Raw genomic sequence first — 20,713 nt, forward strand, 5'->3', positions numbered from 1 at the left:
AAATTGTATAATCAACTTTTGTAATAATTTGAAGTTTTGCAAGATACCCTACCACCATTCAAAATTTTAAAAAATAAAACTTTTGTTACAACATAAATTAAAGAAGCTTTTAAGCCTCATACATCCATATGTGATAAAAGTGATTTCTGAAATAACCTGTGTACAATGTGCTGTCAGAATATTTCAACATATGTAATTAAAACATCTAAACATTCATTATTATTCTAATTATTTATTTTACTTATTATTGTTTCATGTTTTAAATTGTTACTTTACATTTTACATTCATGGTTTTGTTGTTTAGTTTACTATTTCACTAATTTGTATTATGTTAACTGATAATAATACACAAATCATTATTATAATACAAAATCATTACAATAATGATAATCTGTAAAACAATGCTGAAAGCATAAGGCTTTTTTATGCCATGCATATTGATGTACCTTTACTCATGCCATGTGCAATTTCAGAGAACTCGAGTCCATACCGTTCACAGGCCCACTTATAGAGGTCATCTGGGTCAGCCCCTTAACACACTCTGGTGAGCCACCAAAGAAACAGTATTATTTAAGTGATCTCAAATGAGTGCTTGGCCTGTTGCTGTAACCTGTATTACTGCTGTCCATTCAATGTGTTCATTGCTACACACAACCTGTATTTCATTGTATCTTACATGTTGCTCTGTAAAGTTCTATGTTCCATAAATCATGTTTGTTCTTGCTACAGCAAACTTTGAACCAAGTGAGTGTTATGTTTTGTCCATGTGTTAGTGTCAGTACTAAGTCACCTGACAAGTGTCTTGATGGAAGAAATGCTCCAATGTATCTTTGCTCAGCTGCAAGCTTTCGTGGAACAACAGCAGGCTCCTGCCACCACTCTCAGTGAACAAGATTGGGACTCTTACAAGACATGGTTATGCCAACATTTCCAGATTTTTCATGTGGGCAATGCAAACCCATGTAGGGCTTTCTTTCTTTCCTGGCTTTCACCATGCATTTATCCGTTGTTGTGCCAACTTATACCTTTGCAAGAACTGGCCAGCTTATCATTTGATGAAACGTGCAAACTCCTCACAACCTATTACTGTGACAGAAAGCATTTCATTACAATGTGTGTAGAATTTTTCCATTGTCAGAAATGGCTGAACCAGTCTTACAAAGCCTGGGCTGCAGAATTACATGGATTGAGCTGTTGTTGTAAATTTGTTGTTAGTACCCACCAGGAATCCTATGCTGATCACTTGTTGTTTGATGTTATTATTTGTTTGGTCTTGGATAGGGAAGTCCATGACAAAGCACTTCAATGTGAGAATCCAATGCGTATGGATGTGCTCAGCATAACACAATGTCAAGGGCTGCAGGCTTTTAGGTTTCTGCATGGGGAGAAGGTGTTGGAAGTTGCTCAGTCAACCCCTGTTAGGCATGCTGCAAGTGTTCAGGATGATGGGGAAGCTGTAGCAACAGCACAACCTTTAACTCAGCATCATATGGGGCAGCATCAATTACGGACACAGCAGCAACAGGCTGTAGCACAGCAGAGGCCATGTGCCTCCCTTCTGTCTTGCCCATACTGCTTCACCAAACATCAGTGTGCTATGTGCCCTAAGCATTGGGTGGTTTGCACCAAGTGTTGAAAGAAACACTACATTGCATCAGCGTGTAAGTTCTTCTCAAATGTGGCACACACAGTAGTACCAATGGACAGAAACTGTATCTCTACAATGATTGTCCCTTGGAACAAACTGTTTATTGACTTGCGTGTGTTTAATAGACCGCAAAAAATGCAGGTGGACACAGGAACTGCAGTGAGTTTTTGGGCTCACCTTCCTCACACAGGTTTCACGGAAGTTGTTAGCTACAATAAACAGCAGATTCCAATCCTAGGTCAGTTCTCTGCTCCTGTCTCTTACAGATCTGTTGTGCGCCCTATCACCTCCCTTGTTGTACATCATTTCCAGACTGCAGACCTGTTTGGGTTAGATGCATTTGATGGTTTCAGTTTCTACATTGCCATTGAGGTAAATTTAGTGACAGATTAAGTTCTGTATCAGCAACTGGAGTCCCTCTGCGCTGTGTTTTTGTCTCTGTTTTCCCCTGGGCTTGGTTGTGCTACCAGTTTTTAGGCCCACATTACAGTGAAAAAATTCACCCACCCTAACTTTTTTCAGGTGCAGCACATGCCTATCAGGATGTGCAACTGTGTCAAGGCCAAATTAGACCGTTTGACATTGCTCAATGTCATTTGGCCTAATCCCCCAGTGAATGGGCTACACCATTGGTCATCATTAAGAAGCCATCAGGTAAGCTTCCCATCTGCAGTGACTTCAGCATCATGATTAATGCGCAGTCCATGATAGATAATACCCCTTTGCCCCACACTGATGAGTTGCTCACAAAGTTATCAGGCGGTCGTTACTTCTCCAAGGTTGATTTGTCAGAAGTGTACCTCCAGCTCCACTTGGAAGACACCACTAGGCACCTTCTCATTGTCAATGCACCTTTTGGCCATACCAATATCAACACTTGCCTTTTGGTGTTCCTAGTGTGCTCCCAATTTTTCAGTGTTTTTTAGAACAGCTCACAGCTTCTCTGCCCAGCTGCATCAATTATCTCGACAGTATTATTGTTTCGAGTGCTTCCACTGAAGATCACCTTCGAAATTTTCAATCATTGTTTTCTGTTTTGCAATGTGTGTGTTGCAAGTGCAACTTGCCAAATCTCAGATTTTCCAGCCATCAGTTGAGTATCTAGCTTTGAGGTTTCTTGCACAGGGGTCAAGTTGTCATGTCACCATGTTGACGCAATTGCAGCTTTGCTATGGCCAACCTCTGTTAAGGAACTGCAAATATTTCTAGGTAAAGTTGCATACTATCAAAAGATTTTACAAGATGCATGCACTTTTGCTCAGTCACTGCACATACTTTTGTGTAAAAATGTGCCTTTTTTTCTGGTCCCCAGGTAGTGACTGAGCGTTCACTTTGCTTAAATCTAACCTTCAATTTGCCCCATGTCTGTCCATTTTTCACCCAGGCAGCATCTTGTGTTGGCTACAGATACCTCTCAGCATGGTCTTGGAGCAGTGTTAGTGCACAAATATGTGGGCGGGTCTGAACGACCCAATGCTTATGCTTCTAAGACTTTAACTCCCACTCAGCAGTGGTATTCTCAAATTGAAAAGGAAGCTTCAGCAATTTTTTTTCACTCTCACTAAATTGCACATCTTCTTGTATGGTTCTAAGTTCCTTTTAATCACAGATCACAAGCTGTTGGTTGCTCTTTTTAACCCTTTGGCTACCGTGTTGGACAAGGCAGCACATTGCTTGCAGCAGTTGGCTTTCTTCCTCTCCTATTCTCATTATCAGATCCATTACCCACTGATGGCTCCAGCTGGATCCAGCTTTTGGTCAGGAGGAGTTGTGTCAATATTTTTCCCATCACTAGAGCCACAATAGCATTGGCTATTGCCACAGATCCTGTATTTAATCAAGTCCTCCCTCTTGTGCAGCACGGCTGGCCTTGGGCAGTGTCTTAGACCCCTTGCTTAACTACTTGTTCCTCCATGGCTGCCTTTCTGTGTTTGCGTGGTTTCTTTTGTTAGCTAAGGAGGACACTGCTTCCCAGGTTGTGATTCCTACTTCTTTACACCATAATGTACTGTGGCTTCTGCCTGTGCTCATTGGGGGGACCTCTCACACCAAAGCTTTGGCCCACCAGCATGTGTGTTGGCTGGTCATAGACAAAGACATTACGGGGCTTATCGCTGCTCGCACTCACTGTGTTCAGCAATAGGCAGCCCTGCAGATGTCTTTTTCCCAACAGTGCCCATGAGAGTGTCTACATACCAATTTTGCTGGGCTCTTTGTAAAACAGTATTGGCTCATTGCAGTGGATGCCTATTCCAAGTTTTCCTGTGTGGCACATTGCCCATGGTGGTCACTATTTCAGCCCTGTCAAAGACTTTTGGAATTGATGAACTTCTGTATACTGTGGTTACTGATAATGCCCCCCCCACCACCACACACACACCAGTTTGTTTCTTGTCAGACGAGTGGTGTTCAAAATCTCACACCTCCCCCATTTCATCCTCAACCTAAGGGTGAGACCGAACTTGTGGTTCATATATTTAAAACCCACATGCGGAAGTATGTGTCTGGCAGGTCTCTTCAAGCTGCTTTAGACCATTTTTTGAGTTCCCGACTCACTCCGGTGGGGGACAAGACCCCAGTGGTCCTGCTACATGAATGCTAACCACAGATCCTCCTTCTGCATCTGCCAGCGTCGCTGACTCCACGATGGCTCTGGCTGGGTGCACCTGTCTAGGCTCATAGTTTCAGCCGCCAGCCAAAATGTGTTCCTACCCTCATCAAGCTGGTGCTTGTGTGTCATCCATGCCCCTGACAGGTGGATGTCCTGTCATCTTGACCAGCTGCGGCTGAACACAGCGGGGGTCTGTTCCAGAGGGCTCATCTTCTACCCCACCCCTATTGCCACTGATGCCTGTTGCTGTGCCACAAACAGTCCATTCATGTTGCAGCATAGTTCACTGCCAGGATGATCACTGTCTTGGGGTTCCTGCCTCTGCCCCCACTCCTCGACTGCCATTGCTGGTGCAGCCCAACTGCAGCTGCCTCTGTTGCTGGGTCCTTTGCGGCCATTTTCTCTGACGCCCCCAGTGCTCACTGATGACCTTGACAAAGATGTCACTATGGAGATGCCATCCCTGGTCCTGTCCTATGGCCTCTCACAAAAAGGGAGCTGGTGCGCCAATCCGCTCCCTCATCACTTCCGCCCCTACTCAGTGGTGACTGCCCACCACTTGCTGCAGCAGCCACCATCGGGCAATGAAATGGATGTCACTGGTTTTTTCCATGTCTCATAATTTCACTGCCTTGTGAGATCAGTAGTTCTCCCCCCCCCCCCCCCCCCTCTCTCTCTCTCTCCATGGTACTATTGATTTTTCGGTACCAGTGCTTTTTTTATGTGTCATGCATTTTTTCTGTACCTTGCACTTGTTTTGCACTATATATATTTTTTGGCTAGTTTTTTTATGTATGTATGTGGTTTTCCCACTGCCTAGAAGGGAGTAGTGATGTACCTTTACTCATGACACATGCGATTTCAGAGATCAGGCGTACATACAGTTCAGAGGCCCACTTATAAAGGCCACCTGCGTCAGCCCCATGGTGGGCTCTGGTGAGCTGTCAAAGAAACAGTATTATTTAAGCAATCACAAGTGAGTGCTCAGCCTATTTCTGCAACCCATATTACTGTTGTTCTTCATTGTATCTTACATGTTACTATATAAAGTACTATGTTTCATAAATTGTGTTTGTTCTTGCTGTAGCACATATAAAATGAATATTTCTCCACATAATTTACACAGTGGAGAATACAATATAAAACAAAATTCAACAGCTTTTTTAGTTGTTGCAGGTGATCCTCTAAATAAACTGATTTGGATCAGGCATATTCCAGTATATTAGTAAGCCTTACTGAAACGTATTCATTATGCACTAGTGACTGGAGCCTGATTATATTGTTTCTCGAGTACAGATTGACATAATAATCGTTCAACAGAATGAGAACTGAAAATCTTTTTAAAAACTTCTTCCAACGTAGAAGCTGTATACAACTGACAGCTATATCTGTATCATCAAGCTCTTTGGGACCACCAGACCAACAAATTTCTTGTCTTTGTGTATGATGCACAAACAGATTCTTTCAAACTGACCACGTGCCTTAAAAGAAACTAATGGTGAATTTGGACTGAGAATCTCTTTTTGAAGCTGCAAATGTGCTTGTACAGCATCAAAATCTGGTAAACAAACATCTGACCAGGTCAAAAAATATTTGAAAGTCCCCCCCCCCCCCCCCCCATCCCCCAGTGAGGAAGAAAAATCTGTGTTATTGTTAGATTCTTGGGTTGGTCATTGTGAAAGAACTGTTTAGAGCATCATAGCTGAGGATAAGAAGCTTGTTCATCTGGTGATTCCAAAGGACTCAATGGCACAGATACAGCCATGGGACACATATGGCTTTTGATGTTGAAAGAACTTTGTGAGGAGATTTTCAGATCTAGTTCTGCTGAATGATTATGATGTCAATCTATACTTGAGAACTATATAACAAACCTCCAGTCAGTAGTGCATAGTCAGTTGTTTTCATCAAGGCTTACCAATGTACTGAAAAATTCCTGACATAAATCAGGATACTTAGAGAATCACCTGCGACAATTTGGAATCTTGCTGAATTTTGTTTTATATTTATTCTCCATTGTGTACATTATGTAAAGGAATTTCATTTATTTTATGTGCATGGTGTAAAAATCCTTATGTTTTAAGCATTGCTTTACAGATTATCATTATCATAATGATTTTGTATCATAATAATGATTTACTTATTATAATAAATTAACATAATTCACACTTGGAATGGTAAACTAAAAAACAAAAAACAAAAACATGAAGTAAAATAATAATTTAAATATAAAACAAATTTAAGCAAAATAAATAATTAGAAGAATAATGAATGTTTAGATATTTCAATTAGGTATGTTGGAAATACTTCAACAGCACATTGTGAACAGCTTATTTTCCAACAGCTTCTTTAATTTATGTTGTTAGAAAAGTTATCATTTTTCAAAGTTAATCAATGCTTGTGGTGTATTTTGCAAAAGTTCAAATTATTACAAAAGTTCATCATACATTTTTCAAGGATGTTAATTACATATCAACTTTTATATGAAAAACATTTTTTATATATCAACATTTCAAAGATATTCTCATTAAACTTAAAAGTGAAATTATGCACAAATAAAAGAATATGTATTACATTATTTTGCCCACTCTACACATCCATCAAGTTTCATCAAGATCTTTTGTTTATTCTTCGGAATGTTTGCTTGTCAGTTTCACTCCAATACTTATTTACAAAAATACCATCATAACAATTATCAAATGAAATTCGTAACTGAATCAAGTGCAGATTTCTTGGCATGGAGGTTACAGCATGTCATTATAGATAGAACGCCATTGACAAGTGTACAAATACCTCCTGGAATGCTCCCCAGGAAGTGTGTTGGGGCCTTTGCAATATATGGGGTGTGTTAAAGACCTTGGGTACAATATTGTCTTATTGAACCCAGAGTGTTAGCTTAGCATAGTCATCAACAATAATTTATACTTCAAACTGAAAGTATATGTATTAAATGCACTCGAAAGTATAGATGTAACTGAACTGCCTACCTCAGTAGAGTGTTTACACAGACATAGAATGATTTAGTAAATTACACTATTACACTAATAAGTAAGTTCCAAAACCTTCCCGAATTACAAATTGTAAATAATAAGTAATTAGAGAACATGAGAATCAAAACTGTGATTCACACATGACCAACAACTGACTATAACCATTAGATAACAGTGGAAGATGTACAGCATGTGTATTTGAATATAGTCAGTGGTCCTCCATTGTGCAACAATGTTGAATAATTATGTTTTAGCCATGTTGTCAAGTACCGGTACTCATGGTAACTGTGACACTCAGATGCAGTAATGTCTATCGAGGCACATTGATTATCAGGCAGATCGTCATGGCCCTCATGATGAAGCCTCTATAGCTCATCTGTGCCTCAGGACAATGACAAGGCTTCATGCAATGGACATGGGTGACATCTCTTTGCTTTTGTCTCCTCTCTTCAGAATTGTTATCCTTTTTAGATAATGGTTAAGAAGCATTAGGGGATCTGATATGGGATAAAGTACCATTTTAGTATTTTTCTGATAGCCGCAACTACTGCACAATTTTAAAAGTTGATACCATCTCTTCCGGTTGCGGCTTAAAGGTCAGTATTTGCCACTGTAATGGGTATCCAAGGCCTGTATGTGTGCCAGCTTACAGCACTCCAGTCTGACTTACAGGGTTATTACAAATGATTGAAGCGATTTCACAGCTCTACAATAACTTTATTATTTGAGATATTTTCACAATGCTGTGCACACACATACAAAAACTCAAAAAGTTTTTTTAGGCATTCACAAATGTTCGATATGTGCCCCTTTAGTGATTCAGCAGACATCAAGCCGATAATCAAGTTCCTCCCACACTCGGCGCAGCATCGTTGTTGTGAGCACGCAGTTCTGGCACGTTTCTTGGTAGAGGAGGTTTAAACACTGAATCTTTCACATAACCCCACAGAAAGAAATCACATGGGGTTAAGTATGGAGAGCGTGGAGGCCATGACATGAATTGCTGATCATGATCTCCACCACAACCGATCCATCGGTTTTCCAATCTCCTGTTTAAGAAATGCTGAACATCATGATCGAAGTGCGGTGGAGCACCATCCTGTTGAAAGATGAAGTCGCCACTGTCGTTCTCCAGTTGTGGCATGAGCCAATTTTCCAGCATGTCCAGATACACGTGTCCTGTAACGTTTGTTTCGCAGAAGAAAAAGGGGCCGTAAACTTTAAACCGTGAGATTGCACAAAACACGTTAACTTTTGGTGAATTGTGAATTTGCTGCATGAATGCGTGACGATTCTCTACCGCCCAGATTCGCACATTGTGTCTGTTCACTTCACCATTAAGAAAAAATGTTGCTTCATCACTGAAAACAAGTTTCACACTGAACGTATCCTCTACCATGAGCTGTTGCAACCGCGCCGAAAATTCAAAGCGTTTGACTTTGTCATCGGGTGTCAGGGCTTGTAGCAATTGTAAATGGTAAGGCTTCTGCTTTAGCCTTTTCCGTAAGATTTTCCAAACCATCAGCTGTGGTACGTTTAGCTCCCTGCTTGCTTTATTCGTCGACTTCCGCGGGCTACGCGTGAAACTTGCCCGCATGCGTTCAACCATTTCTTCGCTCACTGCAGGCCGACCCGTTGATTTCCCCTTACAGAGGCATCCAGAAGCTTTAAACTGCGCATACCATCGCCGAATGGAGTTAGCAGTTGGTGGATCTTTGTTGAACTTCATCCTGAAGTGTTGTTGCACTGTTATGACTGACTGATGTGAGTGCATTTCAAGCACGACATACGCTTCCTCGGCTCCTGTCGCAATTTTGTCTCACTGCGCTCTGGAGTGCGCTGGCGGCAGAAACCTGAAGTGCGGCTTCACCCGAACAAAACTTTATGAGTTTTTCTACGTATCTGTAGTGTGTCGTGACCATATGTCAATGAATGGAGCTACAGTGAATTTATGAAATCGCCTCTATCATTTGTAATAGCCCTGTATATTTAATGGTTGAAACAATCGTTATCCATAAAGTCTACTAGGATTCTAAGGGTAGACCCCACATCACCACAATATATGCAACTAAATAATCAGCATGCGAACTCAAGTACCTCTCTATAGAATGTGGTAGACTCTCATTAAAACACAGTGAACAACAGTAAAACAATGGGAACTCCAGGATGGAATAACAGCAGTACAAAAAGAACAGATTGCTACTCACCATATAGAGCAGCCATTGAGTTACAGGCAGGCACAACAAAAATATGAATGTGTATGTGTATTCTATTTCAAAAGAAGGACTTTTTGTCTGAAAGGTTAAATTTTTAACAGTCTTTTCATTGTACCTGTCTGCAACTCAACACCTCCTCTATGTGGTGAGTAGCAATCTATCCTTTCCATATCGCTAGTAAACAACACTAGCTGTATTGAAGTTCTGTCGATGTTCGGTTTGTTTCACCCAAGTTCATTTGCACAGCTGTGAATGTTCAGTGACTGAGTGAATTTTAGACTTACGGAAAAAGAAATTACAGACACCATGAAGGAGTTGTCTGACATAAACAAAAGTTGGTAGGCTTGTTTCTGCATCTGAAAGAGGATGTCTATTCCAATTTCATGCCAGTCACATAAGAGTGCTGCTAGTAGCATCACTATGAGGATGCAAATCAAGTTTGCTTTGAATACTCACTGTAATGGCTATGTGCAACAGTTACCTTTTAAATTGGATGTGATGACCTAATGTTAGTCAAGAATGCCATTAAGGCAACAAAGATGCCATTATCATCACCTCACTGACCTCAAACAAGTTCACATCATAAGGCTATTAGAAGCTGCATGTTCCTTCTGCAATATTGCAGAAAGACTTGTCAGGAATGCAGCCACTGTACATGATTGCTGGCAGCAGTAGTCACAAGAATGACAGTTGCAATAAGACTGGGCTCCAGGTGGCCACATGGTACCACTAAGAGAGAGGACCATCATGTTTGCCGTATGGCTCTGGTGCATCATACAGCAACTGCGGTAGAAATATGAGTAACAGTTGGCACCACAGTGACACAGCAAACTGTTATAAATTGATTACTTCAAGGACAGCTCCAAGCCAGACACCATGTAGCTAACCCCAAACCACCGCCATTTGTGACTTCTATGGTGTTACGTGAGAGCTCATTGGAGGGCTGAGTAGAGGTATTTTGTGTTTTCTGATGAAAGCTGATTCTGCCACAGTGCCAGTGATGGCTGTGTGTTGGTTAGAAGGAGGCCAGCTGAGGGCCTGCAACCAACCTGTCTGTGTGCTAGATGCACAGGACCTACACCTGGAGTTATGGCCTGGAATGAGATTTCATATGACAGCAGGACTACTCTTGTTGGTATCCCACATATTATGATTGCAAATTTGGATTCATCCTGTTGTGCTGCCATTCATGAACAGCATTCCATGGGGTGTTTTCCAACAGAATAAAACTCACCCACATACCACTCTTGTAACCCAACATGCTCTACAGGGTCTCAAAATGTTACATTAGCCTCCTCAGTCAATAGATCCGTCTCCAGTGGACCACATGAGACATCATCAGATGACAACTCCAGCATCATCCACGAACACCATTAACCATCCCTGTATAGACTACTAAATGCAACAGGCTGGAATTCCATCCCACAAACTGACATGTGGCACCTGTACAACACAATATTAATGTATCAACATTTCACATTTGGGATAGCTTATCTCTTGCTTACATTAACCCCTGATCTTGCAATGTTAATCACTTAAATATTTTACCTAGACAATGGTATTTCCAAAATTTCATTACTCTACTTTAATTTTTTTTTGGTGTTACATTTTTCTTCTGTCAGTGTATATTTCATTAAATCCAGTTGCTTGGCAGCCTAGCACTTATTTTACAAATTGTGTCAAAGTTTCTCACAGAGTAGATGTTGCCTAAGTTTCAAATACTATGTCACAAATAACAGAAGTCCAACAGCAGCTCTCTATGCTATAATTTCTTCAAGTTCACAATGTTAATGTACCTCATAATCTCAAAATCCATAACTCACAACTGTGAAATTATTCTTGCTTGCAGTAATTCAAAGTCCGAGTAATTCAAGCTTTGGATATTCTCAAAGTGTGAGATTGACACAACAAAATTCAAATTCCTAGTGACTTGCACTTATCTCAGAGTATTAGAATGTCTTGAAGAAACTCTAAGGCCCCTTGCGGCCAACATACATATAATGCCCTCCTCAGCACTTGTCAGAAAACTTACATTTTCAACTCATAAACTTATTACAACTTAAGTCCTATAGAAAACTAAAAATAGCAGGATAGTCATATTCGATTGATGATTCCAACAACACAAAACACTTAATATCAACAATTCAGAAAAAGATAGATTGCTACTTAATGTAAAAGTGACACATTAAGTTGCAGATAGGCACAATTAAAATTGTTTAATGTTTAACATATTTATTCTTTTCATGATGGATTGTTAAAATTTTGTTGCTATTGGCAAACAGTCCTCCTTAAGGAACAAGAAGATCTTTATGGCTGCTTGCTCCAAGAAAATTTGTTCTCTCTGTGCAGCTATTTTTGTAGTAGCTTTGCCTTACAACTGAAATACCTTACACAGTGTCTGTGGTATTAGTACATTTGGAGGAAGTCTCATCTCATTAATATGTCAAGGAGCTGAAAAATCTCCTACAGCTCTTACTTTTTCTGCATCAGGATGCACTTCATTCTCATTAAGTTTCCCAAGGATTTTATTATTTTGGTGATGAAGAAGCACTCTCTGAGATTCTTCTACATCTACATGGTTACTCTGCAATTCACATTTTAGTGCCTGGCAGAGGGTTCATTGTACCATTTTCATACTACTTCTCACACCATTCCACTCTTGAATGGCGCATGGGAAAAAGGAACACCTAAATCTTTCCATTTGAGCTCTAATTTCTCTTATTTTATTATGATGATCATTTCTCCCTTTGTAGGTGGGTATCAATATTTTCGCATTCAGAAGAGAAAGTTGGTGATTGAAATTTTGTAAATAGATCTCACAGCAAAGAGGACTGCCTTTGTTTCAGTGACTGCCACCCCAACTCGCGTATCATATCAGTGACACTCTCACCCCTATTGTGTGATAACACGAATTGAGCTGCCCTTCTTTGCACTTTTTTGATGCCTCCGTCAATCCCACCTGGTAAGGATCCCACCCCGTGCAGCAATATTCCAGCAGAGGATGGACAAGTGTAATGTAGGCTGTCTCTTTAATGGGTTTGTCACATCTTCTAAGTTTTCTGCCAACAAAGCGCAGTCTTTCTTTTTCCTTCCCCACAAATTATCTATGTGGTCCTTCCAATTTAAGTTGCTTGTAATTGTAATTCCTAGGTACTTAGTTGAATCGACGGTGCTTAGATTTTTGCGATTTATCATATACCCAACATTTATTGGATTTCTTTTAGTACCCATGCGGATGACCTCACACTTTTCTTTGTTTAGTGCCAATTGCCACTTTTCGTACCATACAGAAATTCTCTCTAGATCATTTTGTAATTGGAATTCATCATCTGATGATTTTACTAGACGATAAATTACAGCGGCATCTGCATACAATCTAAGGGGGCTGCTCAGATTATCACCTAGATCATTTATGTAAATCAGCAACAGCAGAGTGCTAAGATACTACCTTGCAGAATGCCAGATATCACTTCTGTTCTACTTGATGATTTACCATCTATCACTACAAACTGTGACCTCTCTGAGAGGAAATCACAAATCCAGTCACACAACTGAGATGAAACTCCATGTGCAGGCAATTTGATTAATAGTCACTTGTGGTGAACGGTATCAAAAGCCTTTTGGAAAGCCAGGAATATGAAATCGATCTGAGATCCCTTGTCGACAGCACTCATTACTTCATGGGAATAAAGAGCTAGCTGCATATCACAAGAACAATATTTTCTGAATCTGTATTGGTTATATATCAATAAGTCATTTTCTTCAAGGTGATTCATAATGTTTGAGTACAGTATATGCTCCAAAATCCTACTGCAAATTGAGGTCAGTGATATGGGTCTGTAATTCAATGGGTTACTCCTACTTCCTTTCTTGAATACTGGTGTGACCTGTGCTACTTTCCAGTCTTTAGGAACAGACCTTTCGTCAAGGGAGCAGTTGTATACGATTGCTAAGAAAGGCGCTATTGTGTCTGCATACTCTGAAAGGAACCTGATTGGTATACCATCTGGACTGGAAGACTTGCCTTTCTTAAGTGATTTGAGTTGTTTTGCAACACCTAAGATATCTACTTTTATGTCACTCATGCTAACAGCTGTTCTGGTTTCAAATTCTGGAATATTTTCTTTTTCTTCTTTCATGAAGGAATTTTGGAAAACTGTATTTAGTAACTCCACTTTAGTGGCACCATAATTGGTAACATTTCCATCGCTATCGCGCAGTGACAGTATTGACTGTTTTATTGCCACTGGTGTACTTTACATACGACCAGAATCTCTTTGGGTTTTCAACCATAATTTGAGACAATGTTTCATTGTGGAAACTATTAAAAGCATCTCACATTGACGTCCGCACTAAATTTCGAGCTTCCGTGAAAGTTAGCCAGTCTTGGGGATTTGGCATGCTTTTTTCGTTGCTTCTACAACAGTGTTCTGATGTGTTTTGTGTACCATGTTGGATCAGTCCCGTCTCTTATTAACTTATGCGGTATGAATCTATCTATTGTTGCCGATACTGTATCTTTGAGTTCAGATGGAAACTTACATCATGGACACACTTCAGCACAGTTGTCAAATGGCTTATACACTCTGCAAAAGTCTTTAAGAAAACAACAAATATTATTCACATAACAAAAATGCAATTAAAGTGTTGCCTGCAAGAAATATCTTCCAAGAACAACTTTATGGTTGCATTCAGGTGAAATAAATTGAAAGGGCTGCATTCAGTCATTGATAGCTGTTCTCACAACACAGTTTCCTATCAGCTGACATATTTTCAATTTGCAATGTTTAGTGCAATGGCCTTTCAATCTTGGAACATAATCTTCTTCAGCTAGTAAAGATAAGCATCCGATGTCACAGGAAACATCTCCCAGAATCGACTAATGCTTGGCAAGTTCCATTCATGGAGAATTTTCATCTCCAGGGATGCCACCTTCTTGGATGGTCACCTCATTTATTTTCCCTGATTCTGGGCCAAGTGGCTGGAATCTATATGTAGCAGCAGGGAACAACTATGATACATTTGGAGATTGGCCTTGAGCTGGGTATGGCAACAGTCTTTGTTCTGCAAGTTGGCTGCATTCATTTGCAGCTGTCTGGCATGTTTAGACCTGCCCTGTTATTTGACATCTTGTAGCATTCTCTTCTTCTTTCTTTACAGTACTGTATGACATACAGTACCAACTCCATGCTTATAAACACTGAACTCTGTGCAGCAATGATGTCACATCATGTGAGCAGACCAGAGGCATGCCAAACCTTGAAGCTTTGTTAGAGCACTGCCCACCAGTGCAGCAGCACTGCAGAACCCAGTTATGTCTCCACTGCTTCAGCTCTGCTAAGAGCATCTAAAATGCAGTGCAACCATCATGTTAGTATCAAATGCTTTGCTACATCCAGTGGGTGTGTTCTCTAGATGGTGCGTTCAATTTAGTAGAGTCCGGCACCACAACAATAAGAGGTCCTTTCATTATCATTGTGCTCATGGCAGAGGAAAATTTTAAAAGCGCAAGGACAGTATGATGTTAGTCTTGTTCATGTTAATGACAAGTGGTACCACCATGTGTTGCTCATTCTGTTAACTGGTAATCAGTATCTCTAATCTAGAGTTTGGGTTAATCCAGTGAACTTTGTTTGCAGTGCTAGAGAATATAGATATGTACTACAAACAACTCAGGGTCTGTAAATAGTCTTCATGGGTGAGCAGCTGGATGACGTTATGCAAATCCCACAACATTTCTTTGGAGCAACTGTCCGACATCATCAGGTGGTTGAAGCTCGCTGGTGGCTAGGTACGACTGACAAGATCCGCATGTCGATGACGCTGTATATAGAGCATGCGCGTGAAGATTGCGCAGGCGCGGAAACCACGCATGCACAAAAATTTGCAGATAGATGGCACCAGACTCAAACGCCCTCTGCTGGGAAATGCAGAGCGGCCGTTCTACGCGGGCGCTGACGCTGTGTTTGCTAACATGCTGCCAAAGTTATGACGGGTCTACTATTGAAAGCTCTTTGCTTTCTCGTCGTGATTTAACAGCAGCCAATGCAGGGTTCCAGGCTGTACTCAATTGAAATCCCGCATCCCTGTTGATAAGGTTATCAGCTGTACGGATATGTATTGCCTCCTTAATGATGCAGTCCCAGAAAGAGGATGCTGGGGATAAAACTTCCGTCTTTTCGTAAATCATGTGATGTCCTGTGTTCAGACAGTGTTCTGCAATTGCCGACTTCTCCGGTTGGCATAGGTGTGTACGACGCTGATGTTCATCGCAATGTTCTTGTACTGTGCGGCATGTCTGACCTATATATGCCGCCCCACACTGACAAGGAATCTTGTACACACCACGTTTCCTTAGACCGAGATCATCCTTAACCAAACCTAACATGTTCCTCAGTTTTGCAGATGGTCGGAAAACACACTTGATGTCATATCTTTCGAGGACTCTTCCGATTCTTGATGACGTGGCACCAAAGTACGGCAAGAAGGCCAAGGTGGTGGGTGTCTTCTGCTCCATAGATTGAACTCGCTTGGGCCTGAATGCATTACGTACTTGTCTCTCAGAATAACCGTTTTGACGGAAGACTGTCTTCAAATGTTGCATCTCACTCGGCAGGCTTTCAGAGTCAGATACCACACGCGCTCTATGAACTAGCGTACATAATGCACTACCGCATTGTGCTGGATGCTGGCAGCTTGTGGCCTGCAAATATAGATCTGTATGTGTTGGCTTGCAGTATACGCTGTGTCCCAAGGTTCCATCTGCTTTCCTTCATACCAAAACATCAAGAAAAGGTAGAGTGCCATCTTTTTCCACTTCCATAGTGAAGTTAATACTCGGTTGGAGCGCATTTAAATGTTGAAGAAACATAGGTAGAGTATCCAGCCCATGTGGCCACACCACAATCGTATCGTCAACATACCACAGAAAACAAGAGGGTTTGAGAGTGTCTGACTGTAGTGCTTTATCTTCAAAGTCCTCCATAAAATAATTGGCCACCACAGGAGGAAGATGGCTCCCCATGGCAACACCATCCACTTCTTCAAAATATTGTTCTTGAAATAAGAAGTATGTTGAAGTAAGCACATGTTTAAATAGTGACACTATGTCCTCCTCAAAGTTGTTACTAATGAGCTCTAAAGAGTCCTGCAAGGGCACCTTTGTAAATAAAGACACAACATCGAAACTTACTAAGAGACCCGATGACTGCAGTCTAAGAGTTCTCAAGCGACCTATGAAATCCTCAGAGTTGCGAAAATGATGGTCGCACTTGCCTACGAGAGGTCCCAATAGTGACGTCAGATATTTGGCAACAAAATAAGTAGGTGCTCCAATGTTGCTCATGATAGGGCGCAGAGGCACCCCATTGTTATGGATCTTGGGTAGGCCATAGAGTCTAGGAGGAACTGCAGCTTGTTGACGTAAGCCCTTAGCGAATTGCGCTGGGATCGAGCTCTTTCTGATGAGTTCCAAAGTCTTCCTCTGGATCCTACCCGTCGGGTCACTTTTTAATTTACTGTATGCAGGATCGTCGAGCAGTTTGTGCATCTTGCTGTTATATTCTGTGTGTGAGAGGAGAACAGTAGCGTTTCCTTTGTCAGCAGGTAAGATGACGATGTCTTGGTCTCTTCTCAGATCATGTAGTGCAGTTCTTTCAGCTGCGGTAATGTTAAAGCTGGTCTTCTTAGGTGGCGCCCGAGTCAGGATGCGGCATGAATCACGCCTAATCTCTTCGGCAGCTTCCTTAGGAAGTTTCAAAACAGCCTGTTCTATTCCACTAATCACATCTCGGATAGGAATGGTTCCAGGTGTAGGAGCAAAATTCAGACCTTTCTCTAGCACCGAAACTGCAGCGTCGCCCAACATCTTTTCCGTGATATTAAACACGGTGTGTCTTCTTGGCATGTTTTCTTGCGTTTGGGCTTCGAGTCGATCGTATTTTGCCATTTGACGAACCTTGGCTTGCTGTTCAGTCCAATCAGCTAGCGCCCAAGTGGCGCTATCTACCCAGTTCCAGGATACCGCTGAAAGATTCGCTGCGATTTTTGGATGGAGTGATAGTAATCGTCTGGACACCAAGCACAATTCCTGACGTGTATAGCGTACACTTTCTCTTACAAGTGCTGCACTCGCCCATCGTTTGATTCTAGTGGCAGCCTCAGAGTTTATATGGTGTTTAAATTTAGCAAATGCAGGGATGATTTGCTTGTCACGGCATCTCAGTAAAAATGCGACCATCATATTCGCAACTCTGAGGATTTCATAGGTTGCTTGAAAACTCTTAGACTGCAGTCATCGGATCTCTTAGTAAGTTTTGATGTTGTGTCTTTATTTACAAAGGTGCCCTTGCACGACTCTTTAGAGCTCATTAGTAACAACTTTGAGGAGGACATAGTGTCACTATTTAAACATGTGCTTACTTCAACATACTTCTTATTTCAAGAACAATATTTTGAAGAAGTGGACGGTGTTGCCATGGGGAGCCCTCTTTCTCCTGTGGTGGCCAATTATTTTATGGAGGACTTTGAAGATAAAGCACTACAGTCAGTCACTCTCAAACCCTCTTGTTTTCTGCGGTATGTTGACGATACGTTTGTGGTGTGGCCACATGGACTGGATACTCTACCTACGTTTCTTCAACATTTAAATGCGCTCCATCCGAATATTAACTTCACTATGGAAGTGGAAAAAGATGGCACTCTACCTTTTCTTGATGTTTTGGTACGAAGGAAAGCAGATGGGACCTTGGGACACAGCGTATACCGCAAGCCAACACATACAGATCTATATTTGCAGGCCACAAGCTGCCATCATCCAGCACAATGCGGTAGTGCATTACGTACGCTAGTTCATAGAGCACGTGTGGTATCTGACTCTGAAAGCCTGCCGAGTGAGATGCAACATTTGAAGACAGTCTTCCGTCAAAACGGTTATTCTGAGAGACAAATATGTAATGCATTCAGGCCCAAGCGAGTTCAATCAATGGAGCAGAAGACACCCACCACCTTGGCCTTCTTGCCGTAATTTGGTGCCACGTCATCAAGAATCAGAAGAGTCCTCAAAAGATATGACATCAAGTGTGTTTTCCGACCATCTGCAAAACTGAGGAACCTGTTAGGTTTGGTTAAGGATGATCTCGGTCTGAGGAAACGTGGTGTGTACAAGATTCCTTGTCAGTGTGGGGCGGCATATATAGGTCAAACATGTCGCACAGTACAAGAACATTGCAATGAACATCAGCGTCATACACGCCTACGCCAACCGGAGAAGTCGGCAATTGCAGAACACTGTCTGAACACAGGACATCACATGATTTACGAAAAGACGGAAGTTTTATCCCCAGCATCCTCTTTCTGGGATTGCATCATTAAGGAGGCAATACATATCCGTACAGCTGATAACCTTATCAACAGGGATGCGGGATTTCAATTGAGTACAGCCTGGAACCCTGCATTCGCTGCTGTTAAATCACGACGAGAAAGCAAAGAGCTTTCGATAATAGACCCATCATAACTTTGGCAGCATGTTAGCAAACACAGCATCAGCGCACGCGCAGAATGGCCGCTCTGCATTTCCCGGCAGAGGGCGTTTTAGTTTGGTGCCATCTATCTGCAAATTTTTGTGCACGCGTGGTTTCCACGTGCGCGCAATCTTCACGCGTGTGCTCTATATACAGCGTCGTCGACATGTGGATCTTGTCAGTCATATCTAGCCACTAGTGAGCTTCAACCACCTGATGATATCGGACAGTTGCTCCGAAGAAATATTGTGGGATTTGCACAACGTCATCTGGCTGCTCACCCATGAAGACTATTTACAACATATCCGCCGGGAAAGCCTGAAGAGTCACAACTCAGGCTCTGTTTTTAGTTTGTTCTGATACTGCTAAATAATTTTTACTAATGTTCCATGTGGTACTTTTTTTGGAATGCTGTTTTAATGTCTATCAAATAATCCTACAATGAATCATTTCTGTTTTATTCTGACAATTGTAGAATATTCTGACAGAACTTAAGCAGCCAATATTTTCCAAATTTTCCACTTGATTTCCACAAATTGTCAGAGACTGCATTCATACCTATGAATATATGATCTTTGCTAAGAACCATTTAAATCTCACAATTTCTTGGTGACAGGTTCAAGAATTGGGTGAAATTTATGAATTCATTTATTCAAATATACAATTTCCCACTTAATGTTCCAGTTGAAAAAAGAATTGCAAATTAGCAAAGGCATTGCTTATGTTTTGAAGTAATAGAGGACTCATCCTAGAGAAGGTGTAATATTGTGATTCATTGAATAATAAGCATAATATTGAATACAGAATAAGAATATAAAATATCTCTGTGAAACAAATGAAAATGATTGTTATTCAGAATGATTGTTATTCTCCCTTAGAGTTTCAACCTCTTGTTTCGAGTACTGAAAACTAAAGATTTTAATAAAATTTTGATAGATATTCTGTGTCATCTCTTAAGGTGCTTTTGGACCTCAGATTGTTCTGTTGGCTCCCAAAATTAGAGCCATAAGATCTGCCTTTTCAGCACACTTTCCCAAATTAATTCCAAGGAACCATTCCTCTTTTGTAAAACTTATCTGTGAGAAGTTTATCTATTGTGATATTTGAATGTAAGTATGAATTGTTTAAAATAGTTTAGTATTTGTTGCTAAAATGTAGTGTTTGTTCTTCAAAGGATCTGAAAAAATGTCTTCTGAGGTTAAGCCATTCTCCAGGATCTGCAAAACTAACTCTTTTAAGGTAAGATGATGTTTTTTTAATTGACACAGCAATTTCATACAATGGACTCCTAGAAAAGATTTTAAAGATTAATGCAATGTAACATCAGCTCCCAGACACAATAGTGTCATTACTGATTGCATTTTAGCTTGCATTTTCTGTGATTTTTTGGTGTCTTGTACTTGTTATAAAAGGCATAGTTTTCATTTGTTGCACAGCCCCATAGGCTCCATTTTGTAATAGGACTTGTGGGTACAGAAGTTTGAAAAGTGCATCAAGTGTAATGTTTTCTCTTTGGTTGACACAGTGGATCACTGTTCATGCCAAGCAACATATTTTAGATAGTCTTTAACCTATTTGCAATCATTCATGTTCTATGCATGCATCAATGGTATGTAATTATTTGCAATTCTTAAATAAATTGTGTTCTTATGCAGCAATACTGAGTTCATATCATTTATTCTGGTTAACTCACTCACAGATGTGATCGAAAGGTAATGGAAATTTTT

The 20,713-nt window shown here is 40.9% G+C and overlaps 1 protein-coding gene across 1 annotated transcript in view; it reads left to right on the forward strand.

Moving 5' to 3' along the window:
* LOC124613419 (calcium-activated chloride channel regulator 1-like) overlaps positions 1–20,713 on the forward strand; it is a 135,526-nt gene that overhangs the window by 76,487 nt on the left and 38,326 nt on the right. The window contains exon 10 of the mRNA XM_047142121.1: positions 20,161–20,225. Coding sequence (XP_046998077.1) covers positions 20,161–20,225 — 65 coding nt within the window. The remainder of the gene's footprint in view (positions 1–20,160; positions 20,226–20,713) is intronic.

The sequence above is a fragment of the Schistocerca americana genome, chromosome 4 (assembly GCF_021461395.2).
Source record: "Schistocerca americana isolate TAMUIC-IGC-003095 chromosome 4, iqSchAmer2.1, whole genome shotgun sequence".
Taxonomy (NCBI): domain Eukaryota; kingdom Metazoa; phylum Arthropoda; class Insecta; order Orthoptera; family Acrididae; genus Schistocerca; species Schistocerca americana.